Source organism: Podarcis raffonei, chromosome 6 (genome assembly GCF_027172205.1).
Source record: "Podarcis raffonei isolate rPodRaf1 chromosome 6, rPodRaf1.pri, whole genome shotgun sequence".
NCBI classification, from domain to species: domain Eukaryota; kingdom Metazoa; phylum Chordata; class Lepidosauria; order Squamata; family Lacertidae; genus Podarcis; species Podarcis raffonei.
Window position 1 is genome coordinate 49,771,334 of NC_070607.1, and position 23,896 is coordinate 49,795,229.

At 43.8% G+C, this 23,896-nt stretch overlaps 1 protein-coding gene across 4 annotated transcripts in view; it reads right to left on the reverse strand.

The window, feature by feature from the left end:
- Positions 1-22,057, reverse strand: part of IPO13 (importin 13) — a 43,396-nt gene extending 21,339 nt beyond the window's left edge. For 2 of the 4 annotated variants that reach the window (XM_053392695.1, XM_053392696.1), the window contains exons 1-2: positions 21,082-22,057; positions 8,518-9,254 (exon numbers count right to left, since the gene is read on the reverse strand). In XM_053392695.1, the coding sequence (XP_053248670.1) occupies positions 8,518-9,254; positions 21,082-21,156 (812 nt within the window). In that variant the 5' untranslated portion in view covers positions 21,157-22,057. Of the gene's footprint in view, positions 1-8,517; positions 9,255-21,074 lie in introns of all 4 variants that reach the window. The other 2 variants (XM_053392697.1, XM_053392698.1) reach the window with 2 other exon arrangements.
- Positions 22,058-23,896: the final 1,839 nt, after the last annotated feature.

The following is a 23,896-nucleotide window of genomic DNA, read 5'->3' on the forward strand; positions in this document are numbered from 1 at the left end:
CACCAGTGAATTCCACAAGTTAGTTGTGCACTGTGTGAAGAACTATTTTCTTTTTGTCTATCCTCAATTTTCCAATAGTGAGTGACCCTGAGTGTTGGGAGGAAGAAAAGAATTCTCCACCACATAACTCATGATTTTTTTGAAGCTCCATCATCCTCTTCTTGTCTGTTATCTAAATATAAAAGCCCCAAACACCAAGGGCATCTTACACAGACCCCTACTCCACAACTCTGAAAGTGCCAACATCAGTCAGGAAACCCAAGCCAACTGTAAAGAGTGTATTTTGTTATCTCTAGGCTTGTCGCATGCAAACTACTGTCACATTAACCAATACATCAATCCTCATTTTGCCTCTTGGAAGTGAAATTTTTCAGATATGAGATTTGCTATACCTCTTAAATGATTCTTCCTGGCACAGAATATTGATAACTTACATTAAATGGCCTTCTCTTCCACAACAAACCTTTCAAAATTCCTGATCTAAAGGTCTTGTAAGCTAACAAACACTGCTGAGAGAACATACCTAGAACTTTCATGATGAAGAGTCCTGTAGCACTTTAAAGACTAATACAGTGGTACCTCAGATTACAGATGCTTCAGGTTACAGACGCTTCAGGTTACAGACTCCGCTAACCCAGAAATAGTACCTCGGGTTAAGAACTTTGCTTCAGGATGAGAACAGAAATCGTGTGGCGGCAGCGCAGCAGCAGCAGGAGGCCCCATTAGCTAAAGTGGTACCTCAGGTTAAGAACAGTTTCAGGTTAAGAATGGACCTCCAGAACGAATTAAGTTCTTAACCTAAGGTACCACTGTAACTCATGACATGAGCCTACATGAAATACCTGAAATAGGAAGCAGGTTTGTATACACCATGGAAGAGAAAGTATTTTACAGTAAGGCCAAGACAACAAAATCTAACATATCCTGGTCCCAATAAAGCCTAAGTGTAGTAATATCTGCTGAGCGCAGATGAACATATAACCCAGTTAGATGCATTCTTTTCCCCAGATGAATGCCAAAGGAACCAGCTCACACTAAGTTGTGTCCTGTCTGTGCAAGATGAAACCATGATTGTAACACTTCATGGGATGCAGTGAGGTAGCCATCAACAATCCTTTTTTATACCAAAAGATAATGTAAAGTGTAAAATTCGCTAACAAACATCATGTCCTAGCCATCTTAAGAATCCTCTATTATTTTCTACATAGGATAACATAGGATAACAGATACAGATTTGTAGGTAGATGACAGAACATATCTCATTAAGGTTGAACAAGTGAAAGAGGCCTTGATAACAATGTTGTGAGAGGTAGGCTTCACAACTCAGTCTACTTTGTTACGTTCTAGCATGATTCTGGTGATGATGATTATATTATTATTATTATTATTATTATTATTATTATTATTATTATTATTCTGCATGCTAGAAGAGTAACTGTTTAGGGCACATGCTATAACCTAGAAAATAGTTTGAAAAGGGCTGGAGCTCCCCAGAGCAACATTAATTTTCTGAGGCCATTTCAAATTAGTTTCCAGCTTGGTTTTGGAACTGAAACTGTCTTAGTCTCCCTTATGGGTGACCTATGCCAAGGGAATGAGACCCTGCTAATTCAACTATACACCTCATGACTTTCAATACTATTGACATTGCTATCCTTCTAGATTGGCTGCACTGGGGGAGAACAGGGGAACCACACTTTGGCGATCCCATACTAACCTGAATCATCAGTTCTAGAAGGTCATGGTGCTGGACTATTGCTGTGACCCATGACAGTCATGCCATGTTGTTCCACACAACCCTAGTCTGCCCTTCCCATGTTATACCAATATCTATTTGGGAATGGGGAACCAGTGGTTCTCCAGATGTTGAAGTACAGCTCCCATCATCCCTGGCTATTACACACACTGGCTGGGACTGATGGGAGTTGGGAGTCCACCAACATCAGGAAGGTCATGTGTTCTCTATCTCTGATCTACATGAAACTACTGAGTGAGATTTGAGAATTTAGGGCGCACTTGACACCCACCTCTATCATTTTTCCTTCTAATTCAGCTGGTGCTGTGGCCTTTAAAAGTGCTGAATTTGTGCCTGGAACCAGTAATTGGCTGCATGAGGACCAATGTCCTGAAGCTCAATCATGACAAGTTCTATTGGTAGGTGGTTTGCCTGCCTTAGTAGATTGGATACACAGTCTGGAGGTGCTATGAGATCTAGCCTTACTTCTGGATGCCCAAGTAACCTCAGCAGTACGAAATGCCTTTTACTACTCTAGGCTGGTACAATCAAGCTAACCACAATTATTCATGCTCCAGGAAAATCCCATTCAGATTATTGCAATGTATTGTATATAGGGCTGACCTTGAAGAGTTTGGAAGTCAGTTAGTAACCTAGTTGCCATATTTTGCACTACTTGGGATGAGATATATGGAACACATCTTGCCAGTCTTAAAACAACTGCACTGGCTCCTGCATTGATTTCCAGAGCAAATTCACTGTGCTATTTAAAGATCTAAACAGCTTGGGATGAAGATACCTCAGTAACTACTTCCTCCCACATGAACCAGCCAGGGTTTTAAGATCCTCTGAGGCTTTTTGTGCCCTCCCCCATCTGAAGCAAGATGGATGGTGATGCACAATGGGGCTTTTTCTACTGTGATGCCCTGTCTCTGCAATGCTCTCCCCAGAAGGTCCGCCTGGTGCTAATTCTACTTACTTTCCATACCAAATGAGGATCTTTTCATTCAGCCATACACTTTAGTGTCTTTTAGTCTCAAATGATGGTTTTATCTGGCTTTTGTTTTTCCCCTGCTGTTTATGTTCATTGTCATTGTACTTTAATTGAAGCATGTTATTTTAAATGATTTATACAAACTGCTTTGTGAGGGTTATCCAAACACTTAAAATAATGAGCACACACTAGATACCAGGATCAAAAAATATAACTCTGGTGGAGATGCAGCTGTGCATTTCCCTCTCACCACACACACCACTTAATATATGAGGTGGGTGCCCATACATGCACAGGCCCAATTGCACACGCAGGAACATAGGAAACTGCCTCATACCGAGTCAGACCACTGGCCCATCTAGCTCAGTACTGTCTACACTGACTGGCAGCAGCTCTCGAAGGTTTGAGCAAGGAGACATTTCTGGCTCTAGCTGGAAATGTCAGGGATTGAACCTGGGACCTTCTTGATAACAACAATAATTTTATTATTTATACCCCAGCCACTGGGCGGCTTCCAGCACATATAAAATATTGTAAAACATTAAACATTAAAAACTTCCCAATACAGGGCTGCCTTCAGATGTCTTTTAAAAGTTCTGTAGTTCTTTATCTCCCTCTTATGCAAGGCAGATGCTCTGCTACTGAGATATGGCCCTTAAACCTCAACCAATACATAAATGTAAAGGACTTTGGTTTTTGGTGCAAAAACTCAACATCACTACTCTTCTGGAATTTACCAGCTACAGGTGAATTTAAAATCTGAACTCAGATTTTAAGGATGAGTGTGTTCTGCTCAAACTTCAGGGGAAAATAATCTACATATGGTTTCCCTGTTCTGGCTTCCCTGGTCTACTCACAGTGCTCAGTGCTTGTCCTTCCTTCTGTATAGTTCCATTACCCCACAACATTTCACATAGTCAACATTTTCATGCATTCAGGATGAAACATATTCTGAAATGGAATACAAATCTAAAGCTGTATGCCATTCACAGAATTTATTCCATCTGAAGAATCTGTTGGTAAAGGGGAGGGGGGAGGCTGAAAGAGTCAAGACCCTTGAATATCCATTTCCTAAAATCAAAAGTACAATGCTCATACAGTGGTCTCCTGGGGGCATCCAGGCAGCTACTGCCTCCCTGTGCACAGCAGTATTCCAGCACCATATAAGCAATTTCATGCCTGTCAATCTCCCTGCTGCTGCCAATAAGTGATTGTAACCATGACAACAAGCACAGAGGAAATGGAGGGGAAGAGCAAAGGATGGCCCCCAGAGAGAGGCTGTGCTGGCGGCTAATCGGCCAGCTGTCAGTTACCTGGCTACTGAGGCATATTATCTGGAGACACAGTTATTCTGCACTCGCATGCCTGCCCCCACCACACATGCAGCCCACAGATACAGGTGGAAGAACACACCAATGTGCATGCATGCAGCACTAAACAGTTCAAAGGCCATCCATATGCTAGCATCACCTTCAAGGCTGAGTTCTGCACTGGAGACCCAATTCCTCTATCATTTTTTTAAGCTCTCAGGACAATTAGGACCACCCTCATATCAATTTACTTGGGACATATCACGGAATGCCAGGTTTTGGTTTGAAAGCAGCCTAAGCGAGTAGACAGATGCCCATCTCCCCACAGTCACTAGGCATATAATATCCTGCAAAGGGAAAAGTATGTGGTCATGTCACTGGTGTTTAGAAGCCTGGGGTAGAGAGATCAGGCTGCTCAATAAGCTGCAAACGTAGGAAGGAGGTGAGGAAGAAGGCAGCATTTATGCCCCGAGGGGCAACTCAAATGAATCCATTTCTGCATTGCTGTGTGCAAAAACTGAAGTGGGTGGAGGAGGGGAAGTGCGCCAGCTCCAGTGGTCGCCGACAACAGAAAAGCATGTGCATCAAGGCTGCCAGCAAGCATCCACAGACAATGCAATGGGGGGAGGGGGCAGCAGCACACTCAGAGAGGTCAAGGAAGATTCTTAAGAGCAACAGAGACTGAAAGGAGAAACAGAGCTTAATCCTGTTGATCCAGCCAGAATCATATTGCTATTCAACTTCCTCTCATTCCTCACTGATCTCTAGAGAAAACAATGGCACTGCATGCACACACACAACCCTTGTTGCTCCCTCCCTACAAAGCTTATGCAACCACTATCTTGCCCTGCTGCCACCCATTTTCAAACTAGTCTCTATGTCACATTTTTCCTTGTGGCCACCTAAGGGCACCCAGTGTCTATCATTTTGGGCTTCTACACACGTTTACTTATTCCCTAAGGTAGCGAGTGCTTCTGTTGTAACCTATGGTTAAAACATTAAAGACTGACCGACTGAGAGTGAGTGCCAGTGCTATTCCGTGACCTGTATTCTGATCCCTGAAACGCACAGTTATGGTATATTTACTAGTGATGTGTTTTAAGTTTCTTTTGACCTTGCTTAAGCTCTTATTTTGGGGGGGGACAGGGAGAATTATAATATTTTTAGACCACCTTTAAGGACAAAAACCCTCTCAAGGCACAATGCAACCATGATAAGAATGCTTCAGAAAAGCCAGTCTAGTTAAAAAATAATGAACATTCAGGCAACCCAAAGCTAAACAGACTCCCTTGGAAGGTGGTAGACTTTCCTTCACTGAAGGTTTTTAAGCAGAAACTGGATGGTCATATGTCATGGATGCTTCAGTTGAGATTCCTGGATTGCAGGGGGTTGAACTAGATGATCTTCAGGGTGCCTTCTAACTCTACACTTGTATGATTCTATGAAATCATAAAATACAGTCTAAAATCACCAGCTATAGCATGAAGCAAAACACAGTCTTAAGCAAAGGCCAGTGAGAACAGATTGCCTTTTAGTGCTCTCGTAATTGCTTATAGGGTTGATGATTTATGAACCATGACGAGGAAGAGCCACCACAAAAAGATCCTCTTTCATGTAGTGGTTGCTACAGGCAACATGGCACCCCTGAAGGCTTCCAGTGGTGCCACTGGGCAGGTGCCCTAGACTCAGCTTTCATTAAAAAAAAGTCTCTATGAGCAAAATGTGTAGATACCTCCTAAGTGATTTCAATGAAATGTGAATGATATGACTACCTTGTATATTTTTCCTGGTACTAAAGCATGCTCCCTGTTGTCATTACACAGCAACTACATCTGTGTATGTGTGATCTCCATAATCAGGACCAGCAAGACATTGCTGGTTCCTCATGGTAAGCATAAGGTTGTTGGGGGTATTTGTCTTTCTGTATGTACCACTTTGGCATAGCTAGTAGTGGCTGAACCACCTCAAATCATGTAACTAGGACACATCTAAATTAGTCCTTGCTAGTGGTTTTTAAGTCATTCAGCAGATTGAGTTTAAATAAATGGTGGGTTGTAGCAGTAAGCATAATTCAGAATTTAATATTACTGCTAAAGAAGATTAACAAATTCCCTTTCTGGTCCATTTTGAATAGGCTGCAATCAACTTAGTGCTAAGGGAATTGTTCCATCAGAACAAGAATTTATGCTTGTCTGACAAACCGTCTCCCGCCCCGCCCCCGCCCCATTGTGGGGGTTCTTCTAACCCTTTGGAGTAGATCTGGGGATGGCACAGGGGTATATGATGGGGGGGGGGAGAAGGGAGAAGTCCCATTGTGGTCATTGCACTGGCTCCTGCTGGAGCAACAGTTTAGTTGAATATGGCCCAGTGTCACAACACACTTGAATACAAGTGAAATAATTACTTTACTATACACCTGACCTTATAATTCTAATTTGGCAACCACTAAGAAAATGCAAGAGACTATAAAGGTGATTATCCAATGTTAGCCATACTCATTCGAGTAAACCCACTGATATCAATGGGCTGGTCCACTGATTTCAATGGGTCTATTAAGAGTATGGCTAAATTGGATCACCACTCTAAGATCTAAACTCATGCACACACAGCCAATGCTCATCCAGCTCTCTCATAAGAACTGCATAGAATGAGACATTACAGCAGGGATGGGAAAACCTCTTCAGCCCAAAGGCCATATCTCTCATGGGCAACCTTCCAGAGGTTGCATGCCAGTAGTAAATAGGGTCAGAGGCAAAAGAGAACAAAGCAACAGCTGTGACTTGATACAATAGACCACATTCCAGCTAAGCAAAAGTCAGGTTTTTACACATCCATACCTATTTCTCCATTCCCCATCCAGGCAAGAGACATTATCAATCACAGTTCAAGGACACATTTCAGCCCCAAAAAAGCACTTGAGGAAGGAGTGGAGTACAGCTGATGAGAGGTGTGGCCTGGGGAAGGGGCCTGGCCTGGGCAGCATCTTGAGGGCGAGAAAGAGACCTGGAGGGTCTCATTTGGCCTCCGGGTTTAAAGCCCCGACTCCTGCTCTACTTCAACCCTGAGGAGTTTGTTCTATTGCACCTTTATTCTTATGAAAAATGTATTTTTGAAATCTAACCCGTCTATTCTATTACCACTAAAGGCCAATGTTTCTCTTTTTTCCAGCAGCACTGGTAAATAGTGGTTTACTCTGCCATCCTTTTAGATATTTGAACACTGGTATCAGGTTCCCTATAATTTTCTTTTATCTAAATTGAGCATGTTATACATTTCCAAGCCTATAATATCTGTTGTCATGAATAGTTTTGCCACCTGAAGAACCACAGCACTCATTTCCTTAAAAAAAAACCAAAAAAACCCCAGCTTTGTTGATGAGCCTGTGGGCAAGGTCTCTCACTCCCAGACATCAAGGATGCAATCTGTACTATGAACAAATACAGCCAGGGAAGGAGGGGTGTTGGGAGTAGAGAAGGAAAGAGAGATGAGAGGAGATAGGAAGCAAACTATATCACAGGCCCTGTCTGCTGACAGAAACTTCCCAATTATGTTTGCACCCAGAACCACACCAATGTAGTCACAACAGATTCTAGCTCTGCTAGTCATTAACAGATTTTGAAACAGACCAATAGTCCTGGACAACTCCCCTACTCACTTAGATTCCATACTGTGCCCAGAGGGGTTACTGAATTAATGTACACCAGTGAACCTCTACAGAAAAAAGGTGAATTTTTCCATTCATGACTACCTTTCATATCACACAAGACAAAGAACTACAACCAACAGCCACAGCAAATGAATTAACAGAGAGGTGATTTAAGACCTGGATGAAGACACAATGCAAGACTCTAATGGGTAGGGGCCCAAAGCTGAGCTGTCTGGCCACTCCATGAACTCTCTTGAAACTTACGAGAGGATGCATGACATCCTTCCCTAGTTGAAATTAGAACAGAACCAACAGATGCTCTTGTAGATTGGCTGTGGCTACAGAATGTCTGTTTTGAAGCCTGGTAGAATTCTGTCTCACAAGAATCAACCACATGATTATTTAAAAGTTAATAATACTAGTTTTAGCTTAATTTCAGTTCTGGTAATTCTGTTCTTATTGGTTGGTTTTAGCTTAATTTCAGCATTAGGTAATTCTGTTTTTATTGGCTGATACGTAGTAACTGAAAAAGTCCACAAAAGGTTGATGCTTGCTTGCCAATGGTTGCGCCAATTCAAGAGTTCCTCAATCTCCTCCCTTGCCCCCCATCTTCAAGAAGACCTGAGGAATTTATGTACTGTCCATGGATATGAAACTCTACACAAGCACACTCTATAACCTCTTTGGAATCAGAGTGTGGTTCAGAAAGCTGATTGAAAGTTCTGTCACTACAGGTTCTCCCCTTGATTGCTGCATGTGGAAACAGTCAGCTTACAGGGGAGGCTGCACAACTGTAACCACAACTGACCCACAATTTGGAACCAACACTTACCTCTGAGCATCAGGCTGGGAAATGGCATTGACAATGGCCTCCACAGCTGTATCAAAGAGTTCTGGATCGCGCAAAGAGGTGAAGGCTGCCTGGATCAAGTTCTCACACTCCATCAGGGGAATCTCTAACTGCACCCAGCTCGAGAAGCACTTCAACACCTTCTGTTTAATGAAGCTGGGAGAGTCTTGTTGCTGTAGTAATTGCTCTAGCAGGGGGAAGACAGAACTGCACTCCTGTGCCAAGACGCTACGCACCTGCCCCTTACGGTACTGAGGCAGGCGGCTGGTTTGGAACTCCTCAGGCAGAACAGTCAACAGCTCTAAGAGTGCCAGGCAGCGTGCTCGCCCATCGACATTAGAGTCCTCTGCCTGAAACATGCGCACCATGTCAGCAACAGCACATGGCCAGGCCTCTGGCATCATGTTTAGTGCTAACGAAGCCAGTGCCACACAAAGCCGGGTCAGCACAATCTTGGAACCACTAGCAAAACGGGTTATTTGGCTGAAGAGCTGTGATTTGAGGCTTTCATACTGGTCAGCTGGGATGTCATTCCAGTAGCGTGAAATCTTGATGTGGAGGGCGCTGGCCCCAAAGTACTGGATCTCAGGCACCTTGTCCATATCGAGAAGTAGCCAACTGAAGTGCCAGGCTTGTGGTGAGACTTGAGCTTGCATCAACCATTTCTGAGCCAGATTCTTGTTTTCAATGTTGGGGTCATAATACAACTGGTGGAGTGCCTAGAAGGTAGAAAATAGCAACTTAGCCACTATTTTATATATGCTTGTAAGACAGTAAAAAGCCAAATCCAGATCCCTTACTGTTAGGTACCTGGTGCATGAAACGTTAACTTTCTCCATACTACAAAAAAGAGTAACACCCTTGCTCTCCCATACTTTAGATCAGAAGAGGGCAGATATGGTTGAGTGGGGACGATACTACAGATAACCATGCAATCAAGTACAACACAGCAGTTGGGGACTGGTAAAAGTCTCAACTGCCCTCAACAGAAGAAATTCAGGATAAGAGTATTCTAAGTCAGTGAACAGAAAGTGTTAATTACTACAGTGGTACCTCTGGATGTGATACCTGTTCATCATGGTGCTGTCACATCTAGGTGAACCCAGTTTTCAGTGCCACTTTGCTGAACACACAATGCAATATTCCCCACCAACCAAAACCTTTTATTTCTGTATTTTACATATGGGAATAACAGTCTGGTCCATCTTGGTAGTGGCTGTTTCCTGGATATATTGAGTTATAGCTAAGGGATACTCCACACTTGTCCAATACCTAGAAAGCACAGGTCTGAAAGGTTTTCACCTTGTCCCATGCTTTCTAAGCATGCGTCCTGGCGGTTTTGCATTTGCCCTACCACTTTTTCTGGGAAAACCCACTCTTCACTGCTGAGTCGGAGCAAACATCAATCTGCTGAAAATTCGACTGACATCTGCTACGATGTAGTGGCAACGAGAGGGTTTCCCCAGAGGAAGCAGAGGGGCAATGGAAGTGTGAACGAGCCCTGAAGTTCACTTTCTTTACATAGACAGTAAATTCTTCCCTACATTCCCTACTCTCCTACATTCTTTTCTGTCTCTTTTCTGTCTTTCTTTACATAGACAGTAAATTCTTTTCTGTCTCTCACTCAGAAAAGCTGTGCACCTGCCCATCAGAGGCGAGCTATAGCAGTCACTCAAGACAACTCCCTGTACCTTGTGGCAGACTGCCAGTAAGTTAAAAGTGAAGCCAAGGGTGGTTTGATTTCTCCACTACCTTTCTGCTGAAGAAACAGAGAAGTTTGAATGGGTGCAAAACCTATTTGCAACTCATGTCACAAACCTGTCTTTGTGCAAAAGGAACAACTCACTGGGCCCTCAAAGATACATTTTTGGAAGTGAGGCTCTCTGAATTTTGGGTTCAGGTTACCAAAATTACTCAGCTACTATTGAGTATCCTGAGCTTGCCAATGAAGCAAAATCTGTGCTGCTGCCATTTGATAGTGCATATATTTACGAGACAGGTATTTCAGCAATAACTACTATGAAGACAGTATAAATACAGTATAAATACTATAAATACAGTAGCCGGCTATGTATCAATAACGATATGAGACTATGCTTGACAACCATCAATCCCCACATTGATCTACTCATTAGCGAAGTGCAAGCTCAGCCATCCCACTTATACTTGCCAAAATGGACTTTATTGTGAATAAAGCTATTTAAAATATTCATAGTTCAAAATATCTAACACTGCTTGTGTAATAGCATGTTTTTAAAATATTTTTAATAGCTCATGAAGCAATATTCTGTAACCAGGTGATTGGTGGTTACATTCCCATAAAAACTGAGTATCTCTGTAAGTATTATAAATATTTCAACAAGTTCCATATTAATAGGGGCATTAAATAAATTTTTGCTTGGATGCCTCAAATAATGGTTATAAAATAGGCAAACATGCAGTTAAAATGCATGAAATCGACAGCTGTTGAAGACCTAAAGTACAAAACTCATGTGACTCTAATAGTGGATCGTCATAATAAAAAGGTTGGGAACCATTGCTTTTAACAATGCAAAATGTTGAAAAACAGAGACCACAAAACTGTTTAGTTTTATCAAATGTAAAAACAAGAAGTCTCTAAACATAAATGCAAATATTTTAATGGGTAGGTGTAGCAAAGGGGAAAAATACAATATGAAGTCATATAGCTCCAGATGTTTTAAGCAGTGCCTACAAAGAAAAGCATCAGGCTGCTGATCAACGAGTGCATTGTGCAGCCATGGCCTGACTTTGTGTCAGGTTCTCCACAAATTGTAATCAATGATATTTCTCAAGATGTGGCACAGACTGCACTCGGTCCTTGTACAAATCTGAAGCAGACTACAAACACACATAAAATTCCTATTAACTACTGAACTTTATAGTAGGTTCCCATGCAGCCAGAATCTATTGAAATATAAGGGTTAAAATTATTTATATTTTTGAGCAAGGATTGTCATTAGGTAACCAAGTTTCTTAAGAGCCTCCAACACCAAAACAGAAAGCAGAGTTTGACAGCTTTCATGAAGGAGGACAGTAAACCATGCCCATTTGTATTTGGATTGGTGCTATATAATTTGTCCACTGTGGTCTGGAGTAAGATGCAAACTGACAGACAACCAAATTTGCAGATGATGCCAAATTATTCAGGATGGTGAAATCTCAGCAAGACTGAAGAGCTCCAGGATGCTGTCCCTAGCTGGATGAATTGGCAACAAAATGACAGCTGAAATCCAACATTAATAAGTACATGAATAAACATTACACCACTCGGGCTTTAAGTTTGCTCACACACTTACTGTATGTAGTCAGCACATAACTAACACAGTCACAGAAACACACAGGAGCTCAACTGCTGCATAAACTAAACCATATTACAGTCTCCCTACACAAGTGTCTCATGACTTGACCTGCTGAGACTTCAAAACCTCCAGATCAGGGGTAGGCAAACTAAGGCCTGGGGGCCGGATGCGACCCAATCGCCTTCTCAAGCCAGCCCACAGACAGTCCAGGAATCAATGTGTTTTTACATGAGTAGAATGTGTCCTTTTATTTAAAATGCATCTCTGGGTTATTTGTGGGGCATAGGAATTCGTTCATTTCCCCCCAAAAAAATTTAGTCCGGCACACCACATGGTCTGAGGGACAGTGGACTGGCCCATGGCTGAAAAAGGTTGCTGACCCCTGCTCCAGATAATGCATCTTAAAGTAACAGCATACATATGCCCCTTCCTCTAGACAACGGAGGCAAGGGCATTGTAGGGATCTTTCAAATGAGCACTTTAAAAGTGGCAATAACGGTTTCTCAAGCCTCAGACCAGCTTTATGGGTTCAACACCCAGAGGCGTAGCGTGGGGGGTGCAGGGGGGGGCCGGCCACACCGGGCGCAACATGTGGGGGTTAGGGTTAGGGGGCGCAAATCCACGGGTTAGGGGGCGCAAATCCACGGGTTAGGGGGCGCAAATTACTTGCCTTGCCCCGGGTGCTGACAACCCACGCTACACCACTGTCAACACCATAAGGAGTTGGCATACAGCGTCCAATCCGGTGACTAAAGAAATGGATGCAGAATGGAGTGTCGTAAGAAAGCCTGAAATACTGTGCTATTCTTGGGCCAATAGAAATGGCAAAGTTTGTAACGTTATATCTTGTAAGCAGCCCAGCATGCACGGCACTTTCAGTGCAACAGAGTGAGGTCTCGCCAGCAAAGGATCACTGCTGGGAAAGAACTCACCTAATGAACACCACAGCACATGGTATACTAATGTAGTTCAACTGATGAGACAACACTATTGAAACCCTGAGCCTTAACCAGAGACCCAAAACAGGATTCATTTCTTTTCTCTGACCTCTCAAGCAGATTGGCACTGGGTTTGCTTTATTAAAGGAGCATGAATGAAAATGTGACATATCAGGTTTTGATGCTTAAGTAGCAGCAGCAACTGCCACAAGCTCAGTGTCCCTGGTGCAGTGCTTCCTCCTTCCAGGCCTCCTCTGAGCTTTTGAAGAGTAAGAAAATAGCAGTTTGTCTCCTTGACAGCACTATGTAAATAACAGCAAGCTGAATTCTCAAAGTCCCAGAGACTAAGTGAGAAGAGGAGTTCCAGCAGATATCAACAATTAAAGATAGCATGAGTACATGAGGCTACTCCAGGTTAGTGAACACACAAAACCCATCCCGTGTCCCTATACAATCTCTCTCCCTGGAATTGCAGGAGATGCAGTTGTTTGAGACATACTTCTTGCTCCATCAAACTGAAGTGAATGGAGACCAACATGATGACACTGTGCACACTCAGGATATGGCCTCATAATCCAATGACCCCAATGGGCCAAAGAGGGACTGTATTGCTGCTGACTCTGCAGCGACTACCACTCCTCACCTCCTGGAAGGCATTCTGGGTTGCTTTCCTTTCAGTCCTGTCCAAAGCACCCAATATCTTGATCTCCTGAACAGCACAGCCAATTGCCACCAAGCAACAGGAACCATAGCAACCAGAGCATCATCTGTTCATTCAAGCAAAGACCTAGCCCTCTCCACTATGGCGTAGAGGGCACAGGCAATCTACGTAGAAGGCGGAAAGGTTGCTGAGCATTGCCCTGGTTCCGCAGTACTGAGCGCAGTCAGCTGCAACCACAGTCTCAGTTCTGCCACAATACAGGCGTGAACATAACAAGCATTTTCCTCCCACCCACTTGAGCCAAATATTGATGGGCCCATATTATAGAGTTCTGTGCCAACCAAGCCGCCAGACATGTTTGCCAGCAACCAATGACATCCTTCAACACGTCGAAAACATTGCTGGCATTACCCACTGCCTTCAACCCCCACAGTACACAACATACTGTCACCCCAAAGACAGTAAAGTACATAACAGAGGAAGATGGGCCAGCCTTCAGCACCAACAGACCAACAGCTTAAGAAGACTAGATGGTAGTGATGGTGTTATTTAGAATGTTTGTACCCAGTCTTCACAGAAAAGGCTTGCAGAACAGCTTACATACAGTACAATCAACTAAAACAAGACAGAAAACAAGTTTATTTAAAAAAGCTAATTCAGTAACAAAAGAGCAGCTTCTAGCAATAGCTCTTGCTACAGTGAGTATGCCACTACTACTGACTAGAACTAGGGAAGGGGCATGAGTTCTAGGGCTCAAGCTGCAATGTGGTTGAAGCTTGACATTTAGGAGTGACAGAAGAAGAGTGATGACCCAGGGCTGATCTTCGGAACAGAAGAGTGTTCAAAGAATGCAGATTCTGGGAGAAAGAAAGCCTACAGTTAGAGCAGCAGCTGAAGTTCCAGACAAAGGAACACATAAGGATTTACATTCTTCACCTCTAGTACACTAGAGTCAGCTTCTTTACAAGAGGAAAGTACTGCAGACACTTGGTGTGGGTGTACACACATACACAAAATTTACAAGAAGAAGGGGATCATATGCCCAGTTAATGTTAACCCTACAAAAGAATCAAGACTACAAAAGTCACAGAAATATGCAGTCCATGTCAGAGATTGCTTCTTGCTAGCAAATTGCTTTAAAAAATAAACTCTCAAACTGAAACATCACAAACTGCCTCTTTCACTTACTTTCTAAAATGGGCTATAGACAAGGGCTAGCATGATTGGCCATCTGTCGTCATGAAGGAAACACCTATTACTTGCTGTTAACTAGGAGGTATACAAGAACATCAGAATATATGGTTGACTCTTTGCTTGGCACAAGAGACCAGCATTGATCACAGTTGCAACCATGAAACCAGGCGACACAATACCGCAGGCTACACAATATCCTTTGTAAGCAAATTCAAACATACCCTGTAAAAAACAGAAGCCCCATTGTCTATGAGTAATGACATCTTGTACCGCAGGAACAAAAAACTTCTTTCTAACATGCACAGCACCAATACCTTCTGCAACACAATTCATAATGAACAGTGTAAAGCAAACCTAAGAAGCCACAATATGCACAGGTAGTGGTTTGCTCTGTTCCAAATACTCCAGCATCCTATCCCTGGAAATCAAGCAGAGGCATGTCCTTGGGGAAGTCACTTTTAGCTGATGCCAGCACAGGGTTGTGCCAGGCAACCCAAAACTGTTAGAGCTAAAGATGGTGTGTTCTTGGACCTGTTGCTTTGCTGCTCTCAACAGCAGCACTTCCAGGGCTAGCTCTGTGCAAGTGGAGAGGCCATGTGCTGATACTATGATTCATAAGACCAGGCATAAGACAAAATAACCCAGTTATCAGCAGAAGTATAGTGTCCAGATCAAGGGAAGCAATATTACCACTCTATTCTGCCTTGGTAAGACCACATCTAAAGTATTGTGTCCAGTTCTGGGCACAATTTAAGAAAGATAATGGCAAGCTGGAACATATGCATAGGAAGGCAACCAAATGATCAAAGGTCTGGAAACCCAGCCTTAAGAGGAATGGTTGAAGGAGTGGGGTATGTAAAGATGAGAAAGACAACCATCTTTAAATATCTAAACGGCTGTCACATGGAAGATGCAGCAAGCTTGTTTTCTCCTGCTTTGGAGGCTAGGACCCAAACCAATGGATTCAATTCACAAGAAATGAGATTCCAATTAAACATTAGGAAGAACTTTTTGACAGTAAGAGCTGCTTGAAAATTGGAACAGACTCCATCGGAAGGTGGTGGATTCTCCTTCACTGGAAGTTTTCATGCAGAAGTTGGGTAGCCATCTGTCATTAATGCTTTAGTTGAGATTTCTGCATTACAGGGTGTTAGAGTAGCGATGACCCTAAGGGTCCCATCCAACTCTACAATTCTATGATTCTAAGTAAACAAGGCCAGCCGGTGAAACTTGAGCTAAGGCTTGCACTCGCGACCACTATCATTCTGCAGACTTCCATTTGAAATGAAATGCTACTATACCCTGAAAGTCCAATGAAATCCTCAACAGTACTATGGAAATTTACTGGAAAAGGAGCAGGTCAGGAAAGCTACTCCCAGTTGCATACAAGGGGATCTTCAGACTACTTTGACAACAGTAAATCAGCAACAGCATTTTTAAAGAGTCAAAGAGGCAGATTCACTTGTATTTCTATTCCCCAATATCTTGGTCTGAAGGCAGCTGTCTCAGCTGTCACATCACACAGGCCTGCGGCTCACCACCTCAAATTAGAAGTGATGGAAACCAAAACCTTTTTATCCAGGGAGAGAGCCTAGATGATACAGCCCTCACCTCAAATACACACACATGCCCACAAGAAAAGGGGAACAGCAGGGGACGTGGGAGGATTTGATTTATTAATTTCATTTATATATCACCTTTTCCTTCGAGGAGCTCAGTGTGGTCTACATGGCTCTCCCCTCCCCAGTTTATCCCCACATCAATCCTGTGAGGTAGTTTGGCTGAGAAATCCAAGATCACCCAGTGAGCTTCATGGCTGACTAGAGATTCAAATTCTGGTCTCCCAAGTCATAGCCCAACACTTTAACCATTAAAACACACTGGATTGAGAATAAACACAATCACACAAATGCAGAAAGGTTATGTCTGATGTTGAGGCCATAAAGTTAACAGGAACTGCTGCCTAAGTACCATCAAGATGGCTATAGGAAGAGTGGAGTGCATGTGTGTACAGATTCAACCCAATGTCTTCCAGTGGTGGAAATGTGGTGTTTCCAAGGTGTTCCCATGTTCAGATTCATTTTTTCTATTTTTTACCAACTTGTTGAAGCCAGAGAAATATGAATTTTTTACACATCACTTATTGAAAGTGCAACCATTTTTTCCTGTACCCCAAACAATTGTTGCATTACACACAGCATAAGATAATTCCTCTATACATTTTCACATCCCTTGGCTTCTGCTGGGAGATAAGTCACCTCCTTAGGGTCACCCTATAAAAAGCGCAAAATGGCAATTTACACCCTTGCCTCTGACCTGAAGCCTTTATCCAATGTGAAATGCAACCAGAATACTTCACTCTAAGCCAAATGGGCCTGTGTTATCACAAGACCAAAAAGGCTTTAGATGTAAGGGCATGTCTCTGGTTTCATTGGAGTTTCTGGCATCCTGTCTGTACTCCTGTGTGAAAAGCTAGCTAGTCTAGGCTAAGAAACAGAAAAGCTACCTGGTTTGCTCTCTGGCTAAGAGTAAGAAAGACCTTTCCCAAAAAACCCCAATGTTTTGAACACTGTACCATAAATATTCCTTAGGGTTAAAATCTAAGCTGCACTTTAATTGGTATAACTGTTTTAACTTCCTTGTCCTTTGTGTTGCTTTTCCTAAGCTTCCCCTGCTCACTGAAGTTTTGAACTGGATAATTCAAACATTCAGAACCAATTAAGCTTCTTCATTCATATACTAATGTGTGAGGTTGGGTAGCTCTGCACTGAATACAAAAGAAGTGCCCAGTATTAGTTCAACCCCTGCCTGTGACAGCAAGATGTCATTAACTACTTTGGTCTAAATGTCTGGTACAGTGATAACTACAAATCAAATCTATGAGCTCCTGCAAAAGCTGGTTAGCCTACTCAGTCACCTCAGGGCTGAACTGGAGCATGAGCATATTGGTTTGGCTAGATGCTGACTCCCTGGATCTGTGGCACCTGCCATGAAGAGGCAGCCTCAAGACCAGAGAGGATTGTTATTACAAAAATACAACACGTGTGTAAGAAAGCAGTCTGAATCTACTCTGGCAGAGTACCACTTTCTGTCACTTGCAGCAAAAAAAAGCCTTGGGCTGATGAGGCAAATGCATGGCAGATTTGACCCTACTCAAAAACCTGTATCTTGACCCCAATAGTCAATGCTTCCTGCAGCATAAACTGGCACTAAATACAGACTATTATGGCACAATCGCCTGCTTACACCCTTCCTCCTCATTCAGCCAACCAATCTCCACTGTTATAGCATAACAGTTGTATCTTACGGGAAAGCTTGATGCAAGCAGTGCTAGGCAGCGAAGCAAAGAAGGTTTGAGACAGACGGGGGTGGGGGGGTGGGGAGCCAAAGCATCCTTGAGAGCCTGCTACAGCCCTTCCCAGCCAGTGTGGAAGCCATTCTGGCACACCCCTGATGGCTCCAACTTCTACCCCAGCACTTGCTGAGCTAATCACCACCTGGGGTGTACTGACCTTTCTTGATGTCAACATTTGCTCTATTGTCAGCTCACACAAAGAAGCTGCCTGTGCGTTCCTTCCAGAGGGAATTATAAAGCAGCATTACCCAGTAACAGATTAGGCCACAAAAGCTAGTGCTGCTACATAACTTTGCAGAAAGGCACAAACCCTTATTCCATATGCACTATGAAAGTGGGAGGTTTTTAACATCATGGCCTAAAATCTTGGACTAGGAGTCTGCCGTTCCTGGCTATGGATCTAATAAAGAAAGAAAGGGAAGCAAGTCAGGGTCCATATCCAGCTAAAGATATACCTTGGCGAGTTGTCACTATCTGGGCTTTGCTAGGAAGAGGGCTAAATGTCATAATCCCTACTAGTGAGCTGCCTGGAACCTGTGTGACAATTTAACACGAGCAGAATGACAGAATTCAGGGTGCAATAGGGAGTGGCTGCTCCAGTGCTTCTGAAAATACAATGGGCAGCAAAGGCAGGTTAAAGCTGCCTGAATAGTAACAGGTCCACAACAGAGCACTCTACAAAGCCACAATGGAAGATGTGTGTTGTTTAACAGAAATAACAATTTCCACCCTGCAGAACTTTACTCAACAGAAGGGGAGAAAAATAAACTGTTTAGGACTAACCCTAAACTGCTTTTTAATTTCTTTCAGGCCAAAGTATCCCAGTTTCAACCAGGAAAATAAAATTTCTGCAGTATGTATAACTTATTCAAAGTGAGTGCACTTATTCTGCTTTTCCTAGACATGGAGCTATGCAGGCCACAGAGCTCCAGTTCCATGGCCCCTAGGAAACTTACAAGGTATCCCTGGCTTTCAATATTTCATCAGATATTGTTCACACATTTTCAAGCCCACCTTCAAAAACCTGGAGGCTAGAAATGTTCCTTTTCATTTAAAGATAAATTATATTCATCATAATCAATTATAATGAATTATACATATGCCCAATGTGGGAAACGGGAGCAGATTGGAGTTCTACTTACACGTGAGTGAAATCTCCAAAAACACATAGTTATAGATATTTCTAAGTATCATTCCTTAACAACCTCTCAAAAACAGCTCCAAGCTCATGCTTTTCTATCTTGTAAGTGTAGAATTTTATTCTTACAAACAGGCAGCAACAGTTAAGACACCAATCACTTGGCAAAGTGAAATCTTCACTATTATCATAACACAGACTGCCCCACAACTTAAGATGGAGCCTCAAGAAATATGGTGCCCTTTCAGTAACTAGTACCACAGCATCCATTCTTCTTGCTTCTCCTTGTTAATGTCCATTATACAGCACATCACACTCCAGAGATAGGGATAGTTTACCTGGATACAGATAAAGAGCTGTTTTACTGCAATATACCGTAGTGACTATGAGTGTGAGCTTTGATTGGGAAGTCCATCTTCAATCCACACATAAACTCACTAGATAGTCTTGAATAAGCTACTATTCATCAGCTTCAACATTCAATCTGCAACATGGGAACAAAAATACTTGTCTACAGTATATGGTTATTTCTGATCTTTCAAAAATGCATTGTATAAATCTGAAGAACAATTGTATTTTAATTAGCAGCCTGCCTTCCACAAGGCCACCACAAAGAATTTTGAGAAATAGCTGCAAAAGCATTACAGTGAAGGAATGTGGAACAATTACATAGGTAAGATCCTCTTTAGCCTTGAACCAAGTGGTGGCACTCACTCTAGTCTAGCATATTTGCCAGTGAAGTTGTGGTATGCCTATAGCAGAGGTGGGCCACATGCTAACCAATTTTTAAAAACCCTCAGCAAGCCATCTCTGGCAAGAGTGATCTCCCCCTGCCCCCAGCCTGCTGGCCAGGGAGGAGGAGGAGAAGGAGGAGAGAGGGAGAGAAAGAGAGAGAGAGAGAAGTAAGGAGTGGCAGAAAAGAGAAAGGAAAGCTGGTGGCAGCCCCACCCATGATCAGCATGCAGTCCCCGACAGACAACTGCTAAGGGAATGAGGCCCTCAAAAATAAAAGGTTACTCTCATTACAAAATTCATGTAAATATAGGAAGCTGCCTTATACTATGACAGACTATTCTAAGTGGAAGGAGCTCTCCAGGGTCTGAGACAGAGGTCTTTCCCATCACCTGCCATCAGAACCTTTTACATGGAGATGCCAGGAGTCATAGCCAGTATTACAATACCATTTAAATAACTCCTGTGAATTAGGGAACATTTATACCTACATCTAAAAGAGAACAGAGGCAGGTGATTACACAACTGCCAAAAGAATAAAGCAGTCATCAGACAACAGTTCATCTTCCAGGTGTGTTTCTAAAGGCCACTTTGCTTTCTACAACTAGAGGGTATCTCCTGAGGAGTGAAGCTAAAGGAGAAAGCCCAAAGTGCCATGAGTTCTGACTATGACATGCTAAGGATTCAATGAGTAACAAGATGCCCCTGGGTATGCTCATTACTTCTGCAAATGCCCCCTCAAGCCAGCAGCAGTAGTGGCAGCCCCCCCCCGCCAGGCTCATCATGATACGCTCTCAGAAGGAGGTAAGCGGAGGAAAGGTTCCCAGATTATAACATAAGGACCAATATTACTGCCACTCCAAAGAGAGTGTGTGCGATTCAATGGGATTCAGAGGCTACAGTAGTGCAAATTAAACCGTGAAGCCAATGTCAGACACCAATAACATGCCAAGGGCACTCTCAATCCCCTGGAAAAGATCAAGATGGGAGCAGCTATGCCCACCGAATAGGTGAAGTACAAAACTACTGGAACTCAAGACAGGATTGCCTGAGACAAATGTACACTAAAAGCCTGAGCACATTGAAAGCTCCTAATCCCGTGTGCGGAAATTACTGTAACTGGGGTGCAGGATAAGGCACTTCCACCCAAGCCACCCCACAACCCCAACACAGGTACCCTAAGGCGGCCCCTCCTCCCCACCTCTCACCTTCTCCACGTTCTCCACGGTGAAGTCCAGGGTCTGCGGGAGGGCAGCGGCGGCAGCCTCCCCTCGGCGCTCCATGGCGCCGGCACGCCGACGGTCTGAGCCTCGCCCTGCACTGGGGCTCAGCTACAGGGGGGTAGGCGGCGGCGGCGACAGCGGCGGCAGCATCTTGGGGTGGAAGGACGGGCGAAAGAAGAGAAGAGCAGCCCCCCAAACGAGAGAGAAAGGGCAATTCTCTCTGCCTGTGTCTCGCCCGAAGGAAAGGGGAGTGCTACGTGTGCTCAGCCTGTCAATGGGAGGGTTTTTCTTTTTTAAAAAAGGGGTGGGGGCTGCCGGATTCTTTCCCAATATTCTTCTTTTTTTAAAGGCGCGATGTCTTATCAGCTTCTCTGCAAGAGGGATACATGCCTAGCTGCCCCCCACAGGGTGATGTGGGGGAGACGGGACTCTCAGCAGGGAAATAAGGGGAGAATATCCCAACAAGATTCAGAGTGAATGGAAGCTACCTGCCTCCGCCCCGGTAAAGCGCACGGACTATCTGCGCCCCGCCTTGAGCGGGATTATTGGGAGGGAGGGAGCACAGAAAAGGCTTGATAAACTGACGCAAATTTCCTGGGGAAGCGGGGAATCTGTCCTTCTGCCCTTAATGGCGGAGGAGGTACCTGCCTATCACCCGCCACAGACACAGACAGACAGAAGGGCGTCTGCCGGTCTCGTACTCGCCCGGCCCCTCCCGCTCAACGCCCCCCGAGGAGGGTCGCTCTATCTGCCTGAGGCGGCAACCGCTGCCGCCGCCGCCGAGACGCCTCCCTGGCCGCTCAGTCGGACTAATTGACTGGCAGTTGGGCCGGGCACCCAGTGGGGCACTCAGTGAGAGCGGAGGGAGGGAGGGCCTCACGCGCTGCCGGGTTGTCTTCGCCAAAAGCCCTCTTGCCAGCTCGCTCGCTCGCTTCCAGTCAGGCGCCAAGAACAGCCGCTTCCCGCTGAGGACCAAGCTTGTGGCGGAAGGATCATGGGAGTTGTAGTTCTCAGCTCCGGAAGCGAGAGAGACATTGGCCGAGGGGTGCTCATGGGAGTTGTAGTTCTTGCAGTGTGGCGAGTCTCTGCCTACTGCACCCCCTGGTGGCGGGGAAAAAATAGTGAATCTCAGCTAAGCAGTGGGATTCTGCGAGACTGGGGCGGACGAAGTTGGAAGTGGCACCCCGGTAAGGGAGTCTGGTCCAGGTACCTCGTAGCAGCAGCAAATTTGCAGCTGGTATAAAATAGAATGTTATGGAAACGCTTAGGTAACCCATAAATCACTCAAAGCAACTTACACAAGCATTCCCAATCCCGGTAGACAACCTTTCAAGTGGCATTGGTGGGTGGGGCCAGGTGTAAAAGAAGGCAGAGCATCGGATGTGACTCACCTTTGCGTAGTGGGCTACTTTTTACAGTTCAATGACATGTTCTGGTCAGATAAAAAAGCTGAAGGGGGCACAGAGCACGGTCAGTGACAATGCTGGATTAAACCCTGTGGAGGCCCCATGGCAGTTGAAATATTGGGGGAGGGCTCACAAATTATCTCCTAATACATTTTTTGTAATTTCTTAAAAGACCAAGTCAATATTATTTTGATCCATTGTCGAGGGTCCCCTAAAAGGCATAGGCCCATAGGCCAGTCAGTGAAGGATGTGGCCTGGAAGGTCTCAGGGCGGGAAAGAGAATTTGGAGAGCTACAATCAGCCCCCATCCCTGAGGTTCCTCAGCCCTGCTTAAACATTTAAACAACAAACAACCAAACCCTAAGACCACACCAGTCCCAGCAACATAAAAAACAAAACTAGGTGTCTTTATGAACCTGGGCAGAAAGGGGGGGCAGCTACTTTACAGATACACTCCTACACTCTTCGACAGAGTAAGTCACCAGGACTAACTTCTAAGTAAACACTGCACAACAGGCGCCAGTATAAACACTGCTTAAGCTACTTGTGTGGTAGGCACTAGTCCAGGATTTAGTAATGTGTGAAACGTGTTTGCATAACTAACTGCTGGAGTACATGCAGTTATGCGTGCCTAATTTGTTATTACCATCACTTGTGTTTAAAGATTCTTTATTATTTGTTTATCCAATCCTGATCGGTAGTTGGATTTGTTCTTTTTAATGATTGGTGTAGACGGCAGGTTGTAAATATATTAATTAATAAATAAAATAGCTTACCACTGATATTTACTACCTGCTAAGTTTGAAAACATCTCAGATTATTCTGACCAGTGTGGGAGATGTGATTTGTACAATGTTGTCTCTAGTTTTAATGGGGTCTTACTTTTCATAATTTTTGTTTTCAGTGTGGAAAAGTCACTCCAACAGAACTCTCTTTTTCCTTTCAGGAATGTGTTGATAGATGCCAGCTTAACCTTGGCTCAAATTGGAGAAGCTCAGCAGCACAATCTATTCTTTACCACCTGTGCTGTTGTTAGAAATGAATAAAATAACATATTCTAAGCATTTCAGAGGTTTCTAGAGCTTATTTTTATAATATCTGGCAACCATTTACCAACACTGGATGTCAGCGGATTCAGTTTTGAATAAAGGAACGTCAACTGCCATGTTAAGATGGACTAGTCTGTAATACTTTTCACAAAGTTACTTAACGTTTGTTGCACAAAACCCTCTTTTTACCATGAAACTGAGGTGCGAGGACTCCCAGGATTTGCAGGTTTTTACCTAGAAAGGAAGCAGCTCTTAGTAAATTCTCCTAGGCACTGCTGGCCAGAGTTCAATCTGCTGGCCTTTTAACTCACTTTCAACCAAGCACGTATAAATAAACAAGAGGTT